Source organism: Lottia gigantea, assembly GCF_000327385.1.
Source record: "Lottia gigantea unplaced genomic scaffold LOTGIsca_285, whole genome shotgun sequence".
Classification (NCBI taxonomy): Eukaryota; Metazoa; Mollusca; class Gastropoda; family Lottiidae; genus Lottia; species Lottia gigantea.
In genome coordinates, this window is record NW_008708919.1 from 13,863 (window position 1) to 26,191 (window position 12,329).

The 12,329-nt window shown below is 37.0% G+C and overlaps 1 protein-coding gene across 1 annotated transcript; it reads left to right on the forward strand.

Moving 5' to 3' along the window:
- Positions 1-2,720: 2,720 nt before the first annotated feature.
- LOTGIDRAFT_175466 (hypothetical protein) lies at positions 2,721-10,684 on the forward strand (the record flags this gene model as incomplete). The annotated part of the gene is made up of 10 exons (XM_009056685.1): positions 2,721-2,834; positions 3,125-3,237; positions 4,117-4,194; positions 5,616-5,679; positions 6,283-6,374; positions 7,013-7,188; positions 8,303-8,395; positions 9,207-9,319; positions 10,081-10,158; positions 10,598-10,684. 10 exons carry the CDS (start codon positions 2,721-2,723, stop codon positions 10,682-10,684), a joined length of 1,008 nt encoding a protein of 335 aa, XP_009054933.1.
- Between the last annotated feature and the right edge of the window lie 1,645 nt (positions 10,685-12,329).

The window sequence follows — 12,329 nt, forward strand, 5'->3', positions numbered from 1 at the left end:
ACCAAGCAATCTTCTAGCTAGTTAGACACGATAGTTTGGTATGCTCTAGTCCCATTCTAACTACGGAAAACTGCCATTGTACCAAGCAATCTGCTTGCTAGTTAGGCATGATAGTTTGGTATGTTCTAGTCTCATTCTAACTATAGAAAACTGCCATTGTACCAAACAATCTGCTAGCTAGTTAGGCACGATAGTTTGGTATGTTCCAGTCTCATTCTGATTACAGAAAACTGTCATTGTACCAAGCAATCTTCTAGCTAGTTAGACACGGTAGTTTGGTATGTTCTAGTCTCATTCTAACTATAGAAAACTGCCATTGTACCAAACAATCTGCTAGCTAGTTAGACATGGTAGTTTGATATGATCTAGTCTCATTCTGACTACAGAAAACTGTCATTGTACCAAGCAATCTGCTAGCAAGTTAGACAAGATAGTTTGGTATGCTCTAGTCTCATTCTGACTACAGAAAACTGTCATTGTACCAAACAATCTGCTAGCTAGTTAGACAAGATAGTTTGATATGATCTATTCTCATTCTGACTACAGAAAACTGTCATTGTACCAAACAATCTGCTAGCTAGTTAGACAAGATAGTTGGGTATGCTCTAGTCACATTCTGACTACAGAAAACTGTCATTGTACCAAACAATCTGCTAGTTAGTTAGATATGATAGTTTGATATGTTCTAGTCCCATTCTAACTACGGAGAACTGTCATTGTTCCCAACAAACTGATTGTTCGATGGAATATCATGGGATCCATTGTGCCCCAGAATGAAATAAATTACAAAATATATGGAAAAGTATTAGATTTGTTAGATGGTGCTAATGCAAGGAATAATCTATCGTTAATCTATCTCACCGATTTATATATACTGATGTTTGTTTCACTATAATCACAGTAATCAGCATTATTCATTCACTACAACAACACAGCAATACAATCGATTGATTGATAGGAAACTGTTTTCATTATATACAAATTACCAGATATATTTAATCACTCAAGATGGGAACAGTGGCGGCGCTAGTCTAACTTTCCGAGGCTTTTGTGTTTTGACGCATATTTCGGAGCACAACAGAGTAAACAATCATATTTCTAAATTTGAGAAAAGAAGTGGGCGTTCATTTGGAGGCACAGACTATTTTACTTGGGGTGCAAATGCCCAACCCCTTGTACCCAGTGGCTCAACTTCCACAGGGACTAGTTGAGTCAAGTCTAAGGAGACCCCACCCTAGAAAAAATGCAAGAGAGCGCATGTAAAAAAATAATTCCTGTGAAGGGACCCCATCTCCAACCCACTTAAATCCACGAGCCCCACCCATCAAATTGAGTCACTGCTGGTGCCGCCACAGGTTGTGGATGTTAGTTGCAACAATTGTGTGGTAAGAAAAAGTCCGAAATCTATTTGAATTTTAGGAAATAGGATGGGAAGCGTGTGTAAGCAGCTAGAAATATTGCGGCATGCTGAATGAGTTCAAAACTTTAGGTTCCCTATACCAACTTGTTTGACATGGTCAATGATAGGATCCATCGCCAACGGGAGTCATTATTAATATCCATTTTTCACATCTTTGTCAACAAATTTTTTTGTGAATATTGCAAACAACTCAGCAGGCATGTAAGCCATGAAGTTTCATTTTTTTAAAACTGACCATCCAAGCTCCAGTAGGCTATAACATAGCGAGCAAATGAGAGGATTCGAACCCCAACCCACTTTCCTTTAGCAGACGTTCGTGTAATAACCACAGTCACGATCACAGTCACGCATAGTTAATGAACGGATTCGAACCCTGAGCTTCTTTTCCTTTAGCAGACGACTACGTTACATATGTTTACTCAATCAGCTGTTAGTATAATAGTATTTACTCGTAGCTGACTCGACCTTCACCTGACCTGATTTGACCGTCAATAACTATAATCGTTCACTACAAATCGCTGAGTAATAACTACTTGAAATGATGAAATATGGACCGGTTTTGAATTGAATATATGGTGAAATATCGTTAACTATTTCATGTGTCGCTATTTCATTTATATATTCATACATACACGTCTGTTGGTAATTTGTTATAAGCCAGTCCTCTAACACCAGGCGTTATTTAGACGTTGTTAATATTGATGTCCTGCTAATAAAATAGGTCGGATTTTCTCTTGGAATTTTATTGAGGACTCTCTATAGTTGACTAGGGTGCTATAATATTTCATATATTGGATAGTTTGACATTAACCAGTGGACGTTTTTTTGATATTTTTGGAGGTAACTTGAAACAGGCCCACGCTAATCAGCTGATTTAAAGTTTCAGGAATATTGTGATATAGCTTGGAATTCTGACATTGTGACAAAATATAGGTTTACTTACATCAAATATCATACTAAACCTTCTCTTTTACTTCTGGAAGATAGCAGAAAGCAAAGACTGTTCCAACTCGAGGAGGCACTGGCCGTGGAACCAGAATTTATCTGAGGAGATAGTGTAGGGTGTAAGAAGAGATAATCCCATATAGAAGCACTGGCCTAAGATAGTGAAAGAAGTAGTATATAGGTTAATTGTGTTTTATAATGGATATAACTTTATAACCCTAAGAAAAGTGTGCTCCAACTACTCTACTATCCAGGCCTGTAATAATCGCCTCGTCTTTGTAGAAAAAGACTGAAATACAGTGAGATTTAAATATTTGTGTATATACCTGTACCTGTAGTAGTACCGAAATCAGCCATGTGGACGAAAGGTATTTTACAGAGTGAAAAAATACTGTTAGCTGTTAAATCTATAGGTTTAAATAGTACTACTAGCTTTACTAGAACTTTAATTACTAATAATACAGTACAGGTAGGTTAACTATTTCTTTTACCTTGGGGGTTAAGGTAAGGGGGAGGGGGGTTGCCCTCACCTAAGGGGTTAACCGGAGGGGGGGAGGGGGTAAATAGTAGCCTACTGTTGGCTGTTATAGTACTAATAGTTATACTAGAACCTTTACTGCTAATAAAACAGTACAGAAAACTGAAATGAATGGAGTTTTGCGTCCTACTTTTCTGTACCATTTCGGGTAATAAAGACGAGTGACGCCATTCAGGGTACAATGAGAGAAGGCATTAGCTTTGTTACTATTATATTTTCAGACATTATCTCGAGCTAATCTATCCACTAAGAAGGATGTCGACCAATATTTAAAAGAATATAAAGAAGGCCAGTTTGATAAAATACCCGACCCTTCCAAACTAGAACATTTCAAGTAAGTTGTCGATATATTTCACGCTTTTCAATAAGTATTTCGATTTTTGGTTTAAAAATATACGGTATTTTTCTGCAGTTTACTGAAGATGTCAACTGTCTAATGACAGATTTGTGAATCTGAATTCAAACATGACTAGACTGTATTGATAGTGGTTTAGTCAAACTGGGTACCTGGACTATCCCTTCTTGCCCCTCCTGATATAGATAAATAAAAAATAGAGTAATAATAGATGATCTGACAAGATTCGTCATTAAATTATGTTCTATGGAATTTCCAAATTTCCAGCCAATTAGCATCCAGGTGTCATAATCAGTTTAACTCCAGCCAATTAGCATCCAGGTGTCATAATCAGTTTGACTAACTAAAAACAAAATAAAAAGTGGTTAGACAATAAAAGTTAATAAAGTTTAACAATGACTATCCCACAATTCCTTACATGTATATGAAGGATCATAATTGAACATAGCCTTGCCTAGTTCCTTCTAAGTGATGTAGGGAATATCACGTCGGAAGAACTGAGTCAGATTTGTATGGCTAAATTGAACAGAGCATTTGATTGGTTGAATTTTAAATGACCTAGAACAGAAGATGCATATCAATTTCTTCTGATCATGGATCATAGTCGACGCAGAAACAACTGGGTCATTATTCTTGAAAACTTAACTTAAAACGATTTTAGTGTTTCAGTCATCTGATTGGACAATCACTCAAATTGATTTAAATTCAGTATTATTATCCAATCAGATTACTGTATTTCTTAAAATCTGGATATTATCTTAGTTAAGTTCTCGAGAATAAGGTCCCATCCCAGGTGTATATTTTACTGAGATTAAGATACACTGACAAAGAACCTCAAATTCCGTTGATGTATTTTAGGAACGCAAGAGAGAGCAGTTTAGAATCAAATGAGTCTAAACCACCGACTGGAACCCACACACTACCTCATCCAATATGGTAAATATTAACTTTTTTAACATTAAATAGAACTGTCTGTAATCTAACCATACGAAACTACCCACCTGACCTAGCTACCAAAATCAGATTTCTAAGAGCCTGACCTACCTACCAAAATCAGATTTCTAAGAGCCAGACCTAGCTACCAAAATCAGATTTCTAAGAGCCTGGTCTAGTTACCAAAATAAAATTTCTAAGAGCCTGACCTAATTACCAGAATAACATTTCTAAGAGCCTGAATTAGTTACCATAATCATAATTCTAAGAGCCTGGACTAGTTACCAAAATAACATTATAAGAGCCTGACCTAGTTACCAGAATAACATTTCTAAGAGCCTGACCTAGCTACCATAATATGTTTTCTAAGAGCCTGACCTAGCTAGCAAAATAACATTTCTAAGAGCCTGGCCTAGTTACCATAATAAGATTTCTAAGAGCCGACCTAGTTACCATAATTATATTTCTAAGAACCTGACCTAGCTACGAAAATAAGATTTCTAAGAGTCTGGCCTAGTTACCAAAATAACATTTATATACTATAATAAGATTTCTAAGAGCCTGACCTAGTTACCATAATAAGATTTCTAAGAGCCTGGCCTATCTACCAAAATAAGATTTCTGAGAGCCTGGCCTAGTTACCAAAATAACATTTATATTCTATAATAAGATTTCTAAGAGCCTGACCTAGCTAGCAAAATAACATTTCTAAGAGCCTGGCCTAGTTAACAAAATAAGATTTCTAAGAGCCTGACCTAGCTGGCAAAATAACATTTCTAAGAGCCTGGCCTAGCTACCATAATAAGATTTCTAAGAGCCTGACCTAGCTGGCAAAATAACATTTCTAAAAGTCTGGCCTAGTTAACAAAATAACATTTATATACTATAATAAGATTTCTAAGAGCCTGACCTAGCTGGCAAAATAACATTTCTAAGAGCCTGGCCTAGTTACCAAAATCAGATTTCTAAGAGCCTGACCTAGCTAGCAAAATAACATTTCTAAGAGCCTGGCCTAGTTACCAAAATAAGATTTCTAAGAGCCTGGCCTAGTTAACAAAATAACATTTATATACTATAATAAGATTTCTAAGAGCCTGACCTAGTTACCATAATACGATTTCTAAGAGCCTGACCTAGCTACCATAATAAGATTTCTAAGATGCCTGACCTAGTAACCATAATAAAATTTCTAAGAGTCTGACCTAGAAACCAGAATCAGATTTCGAGAACAAAGAAAAAAGAATCTTGAAATAAAATGTTAACTTAAAAGATATCCAGATTTTCAGAAAAACAGCAATTTGATTAGTCGAGAAAGCTAGATTTAAAATCAATTTTGAAGATTGACCAATCAGATGACTGGTAAAATTACCGTATCTAAAAATTAGAATTTCGTGGTTTTTGACTTTAACTGTTGATATTTCCAGGACAGAAGAACAACTACACAATGTTAAAATTACATTTAAAGAGCCTGAAGGCAAGGTGGATAAGGTACTGGGCTATTTTATATCTGTTTTTCTGCCACTACCACTGTCTAAACCAAATTACTAACTTTGTTCAATGAATTTTTTCAAGTAAATTATTTTTATGATTGTTCAATGAACCCTTATTTCTTAAAAAATACCGTTGGAATGGTCTGATATCAGAAATTCTGTTTTATTCAGATCTGAAATCCAACACCATTTTTGATTGAACAGGTGAGGGGGGCAACAATGATGCAGGGGGGGGGGGGGGTTGCAACGATACGAGGGTGGCAACAATGTGAGGGAGGGGACGTCAATGCGAGGTGTCCCAATGGGCCGAATCCCCTTGAGGCTCCCAGAATCCAACGGCCTGAGATGAATTTAGAACACTGAGGGGGCCATGGCCCTATGGTCTACTCCCTAAATAAACCATTAATCCAACACCAAGTTCCATGGAACAGAGGGTGTGAGGGATGAGAGGGCTGGGGATAGAAACATCCCGCCATTTTGTCAAATAGAAAATATTTCAATATCAATAGAAATATTAATCAAAATAAGCCAAATCACTGAGCAGGCTGGAGGAACACCTAGGATACTTATATCATTTGGTTATTATAAATTACTATTTCAGATGGCGTATTTTACAGTGAGAACTTTTAGAAAAGGTTTTGATATATTTTCCGGATTTATATTTGGCCAGCGAACAGAGAAGAAATGGCTAAAGTGAGTTATAGTGAGTTATTTTTGAAATGATACAAAATGGTACAAATTGTGGGCTGACTGACTTGGCAACTTTCGAGGCTGAATTCAACTTGTTGGCTACTCTGTGAAGGCGTCTTGTCGCAAGCGTCTGATAGGGTTCTCCCAAAAATTGAATTGATTTGATTAACTCATGTTTTGGGCAAAAACGTAAACACGTTTTCTACATCTTCTGAATCTTCAGTCTTCATTGTAGACTTTCTGTCGTCTATGATGGCGTACCATCCAATCACTGCATTTACAAACTCCCGTGAGATACAAGAATAGCGGCAGTTGTAGTCAAGGTATAAGACGAACTTCGAAATACCTTGACCATTGTGAATATGCTATTTTGTTGGATTTTGTAAGAATTAAAAGTGGAAAATTTTTGGATTTGAAAGTTTAAAGTATCACTTTATTTCAGTCGAATCAATCATCTTGTACTATTTGTTCGAACACCCCTCCAACCCACAGCATTTTGGTTGGGGTGGGGGCAAAGCTGGACCAGAATCTTTTGTTTTAACCCTGACCCCCACCCCTTGACCCCTCCGTACAAATGCCCCGGAAATGAACAAATGGATGTGATGGCAAGAAACTTAATGTTGCATTGTCTTTATTTTCAGTCGTATCTGTTTCTTAGAAACAGTTGCTGGTGTTCCAGGAATGGTGGCGGCCATGACACGTCATATGAAATCATTACGGAGATTACAGAGAGATTACGGTTGGATTCACACACTTCTCGGTAAATTAATACCACTGTATTGTATATTTATTATTGTATTGGTGGTACAACTTGAAGGTTAGGCCTACACTGGGGCAACACTCAAATCTTGGGAGGGTTAGACTCTAGAAGCTATTACACATACAGTATTTTTGAATTAATACATGTGTTATAATGGTGGTAGAAGTTGGGGATTGGGCCTACACTGGGGTAACACTCAGGTTAGACTCTAGAAGCTATTACACATACAGTATTTTTGAATTGATACATGTGTTATAATGGTGGTAGAAGTTGGGGATTGGGCCTACACTGGGGTAACACTCAGGTTAGACTCTAGAAGCTATTACACATACAGTATTTTTGAATTAATACATGTGTTATAATGGTGGTAGAAGTTGGGGATTGGGCCTACACTGGGGTAACACTCAGGTTAGACTCTAGAAGCTATTACACATACAGTATTTTTGAATTAATACATGTGTTATAATGGTGGTAGAAGTTGGGGATTGGGCCTACACTGGGTAACACTCAGGTTAGACTCTAGAAGCTATTACACATACAGTATTTTTGAATTAATACATGTGTTATAATGGTGGTAGAAGTTGGGGATTGGGCCTACACTGGGGTAACACTCAGGTTAGACTCTAGAAGCTATTACACATACAGTATTTTTGAATTAATACATGTGTTATAATGGTGGTAGAAGTTGGGGATTGGGCCTACACTGGGGTAACACTCAGGTTAGACTCTAGAAGCTATTACACATACAGTATTTTTGAATTAATACATGTGTTATAATGGTGGTAGAAGTTGGGGATTGGGCCTACACTGGGGTAACACTCAGGTTAGACTCTAGAAGCTATTAAACATACACATTTTTTAAATTAATACATGCTGTTCACTCTATATACCATTCCATCAAACTTTTAGTACATTTAGGTTCCGTTAGAACAACCCTAAGACAATCTAAGACTCTCAACAGAATTTTGGACATGATTTTCCACTTCGCAAATAAATGATTGTAAACGATGTGGTCAGACAGTAATAGGCCCGTGGCCAGACTGAATGGTTTGAAGGGGCAAGTACTGTATCCAAGGGGGGGGGGGGGAATCTTTTCATGAGAAGGGGTCAATCCATTTTTTCGTCTGCCTCCCTTACCTCCCTTTGTAACTAAACTTTTGAATGTTTGTAGAAGAAGCAGAGAATGAACGAATGCATTTACTAACAGCTATGGAATTAAGACAACCCTCAACCTTTTTTCGTTTGTCTGTGATAGGAGCTCAAGGTAAGAAAAATACATATTAATATATAATTTACCAGCGAGATGAATTAAACATTTTGATAAGTTGATTTGTTTCTATATGCTCCAAGTTACAATCAATTTTGTCTTCACAAGTACAAATTACTGATATAACTTAAACTCAATCGTAATGGATTATACTACAGATAAATTACTTTATTTTGCTCTGGAAGTGTATTTGTTACAATGTTTTTGAATGTCAAATGACATCACAAGTCTCAAGCACTCTAACCAAATTATGCTACACCCCCCTCTATATAATATCTATTGTTGTCTCTCTATGTGTTACAGTGTATTTGCATGTTACAAGTTTCCATCACTCTATCTAATTGAGCTACACCCCTCCCCTTTATATTCTATCTCTTGTTATATTTTTATAGGTGTATTTGTTACAGTGTATTTGCATGTTACAAGTTTCCATCACTCTATCTAATTGAGCTACACCCCTCCCCTTTTTATTCTATCTATTGTTATATTTTTATAGGTGTATTTGTTACAGTGTATTTGCATGTGACAAGTTTCCATCACTCTATCTAATTGAGCTACACCCCTCCCCTTTATATTCTATCTCTTGTTATATTTTTATAGCTGTATTTGTTACAGTGTATTTGCATGTTACAAGTTTCCATCACTCTATCTAATTGAGCTACACCCCTCCCCTTTATATTCTATCTATTGTTATATTTTTATAGCTGTATTTGTTACAGTGTATTTGCATGTTACAAGTTTCCATCACTCTATCTAATTGAGCTACACCCCTCCCCTTTATATTCTATCTCTTGTTATATTTTTATAGGTGTATTTGTTACCATGTTTACGGGAGCCTATATTGTCAGTCCTAAATTCTGTCATCGGTTTGTGGGGTATTTAGAGGAAGAAGCTGTCAAAACTTACACCAAATGTTTAGAGGTAAGCCCCATTATGTCCAGGAAGAATCTCACTCGTGAATAAAATCTTGAAAACAATAAGTAAAAGTGTTGTCATGGAGATCAGAAAATGCAGAAAAGACATGCCTGGTCTACAAAACCATTATCACTATGCAATTTGGTTTGTCAACTTGACATCACTCTCAATGAGTTCAATATAAGTTTCTCTTAGTCCGAAACACCTGTCTCTATTCCAGCCTCTGATAGATATTTTAAGCCGACAACTTGGGCTGGGTATCGATTACCAAATTGAGATCGATTATCAATGACAGACTACTGAATTATAATCGATTTATAATCGAATTAATTCAATAGAGAAACCCTGTAAATACTAAATTATAAACATGCCAAATTCTCCATTGCAAGGGTAACTTTTGTGTCGTAGAAGTATATTCTTGCTTTGATCGGTTATTATTGTTTATGTTGGGTATGTTATGGTGGAAGAGATTACTACCTAACGGAGAAAATGTACCTTTGACATAAAATCGATTATGAAATCTGATAATCGATTATCGAAATTATAAATTCCTGGCGACGATAGCCCTACCCACAACTTTCAAAATAGTTAGAGGCTGGAATAGAGGCGCATATTTCTCCATTTAATACAAGGCTGTCGATATAACTCTTAGTATTCCAAGACGGGAGTAAAAAAGTGCGATGTAAAATCTATTTCTTGGATAAGAGTTTGGTCATCATTTTTATTATTATTATTATTTATCACTATCTTTTTCTTGTTGGCTGTAGGATATTGAGTGTGGTTCAATGCAGCATTGGAAAAAACAACAAGCTCCAGAATTAGCTGTTAGATACTGGAAATTAGCTGTAAGTAATAGACGTTACTGGGAATCATTAGGTGGAAGGGTTCGAGTGGGACTACAGATTGGAAAGAATTTTAAACTGGGGAGATGGGGAGGGCCAGCCTCAGAAACGCTACTGTGTAGAATCTAATATGAACACGATCACGGAGCTCGTCCACAACAAGATGTCATGACGCTGTAATTTGCTGTAAATTGCTCACATGGTAAATAAAGGGTGAACAAAGTCCAGGGGCCTTATTCTCAAAAACTTAACTTGGAATAATTTTAGCTTTCTAGTCATCCGATCGGTGAATCACTAGACATTATTAGCTATGTGGACTCTCTGAAAGGGATTCTGAGTTGACAAACACTGTTGTAGTGTGGCATCGGGTGTTCTCGAAAGTGTGCGAAGTACTGAATTTGAATAAAAAGACTGAAGACCGTTCTATTTTCTGTAATTTCAGGATGATGCGACAATGAAAGATGTGATACTGGCAATACGGGCTGACGAGGCCCACCATAGAACTGTGAATCATACCTTGGCTCAATGAAAGAAACAGATTTGAATAAAAAGAAATTAGCTCACTCACTTGCAAAACCCTCGACAGTTGGAAATCGAAAAAGAGCAGGTTAATGCCGCTGTTCTGGCAAAATTTCCCTCATTGCACACTGCATGGCGTTACCCGTCTTTATTAGAACACATGGTGAAGAAAAGTAGGACGTAAAACTCACGAATCATAGATTATCACTTGATAAACTTCATCTAACTAGAAACACCAGACATCACCCAACTCTGGGTTATATTCTTGAGAGTGGTCCACTGTTGTACTATTGTCTGTTTATAGAAACAGCAGACATCATCCAACTCTGGGTTATATTCTAGAGGGTGGTGTCCACTGTTGTACTATTGTCTGTTTATAGAAACACCAGACATCATCCAACTCTGGGTTATATTCTAGAGGGTGGTGTCCACTGTTGTTCTATTGTCTGTTTATAGAAACACCAGACATCATCCAACTCTGGGTTATATTCTAGAGAGTGGTGTCCACTGTTGTACTATTGTCTGTTTATAGAAACACCAGACATCACCCAACTCTGGGTTATATTCTAGAGGAAGGTCAACTTTTGTACTATTGTCTGTTTATAGAAACACCAGACATCACCTAACTCTGGGTTATATTCTAGAGAGTGGTCCACTGTTGTACTATTGTCTGTTTATAGAAACACCAGACACCATCCAACTCTGGGTTATATTCTAGAGAGTGGTGTCCACTGTTGTACTATTGTCTGTTTATAGAAACACCAGACATCATCCAACTCTGGGTTCTATTCTAGAGAGTGGTGTCCACTGTTGTACTATTATCTGTTTATAGAAACACCAGACATCACCTAACTCTGGGTTATATTCTAGAGAGTGGTCCACTGTTGTTCTATTGTCTGTTTATAGAAACACCAGACATCATCCAACTCTGGGTTATATTCTAGAGAGTGGTGTCCACTGTTGTACTATTGTCTGTTTATATAAACACCAGACATCCCCTAACTCTGGGTTATATTCTAGAGGATGGTCAACTTTTGTACAATTGTCTGTTTATAGAAACACCATCACCTAACTCTGGGTTATATTCTAGAGAGTGGTCCACTGTTGTACTATTGTCTGTTTATAGAAACACCAGACATCATCCAACTCTGGGTTATATTCTAGAGAGTGGTCCACTGTTGTACTATTATCTGTTTGTAGAAACACTAGACATCACCTAACTCTGGGTTATATTCTAGAGAGTGGTCCACTGTTGTACTATTATCTGTTTGTAGAAACACTAGACATCACCTAACTCTGGGTTATATTCTAGAGAGTGGTCCACTGTTGTACTATTATCTGTTTGTAGAAACACTAGACATCACCTAACTCTGGGTTATATTCTAGAGGGTAGTCCACTGTTGTACTATTGTCTGTTTATAGAAACACCAGACATCACCTAACTCTGGGTTATATTCTAGAGAGTAGTCCACTGTTGTATCATTGTATGTTTATAGAACCACCAGACATCACCTACCTCTGTGTTATATTCTAGAGAGTGGTCTACTGTTGTACTATTGTCTGTTTATAGAAACACCAGACATCACCTAACTCTAGGTTATATTCTAGAGGGTGGTCAACTGTTGTATTATTGTCTGTTTATAGAAACACCAGGC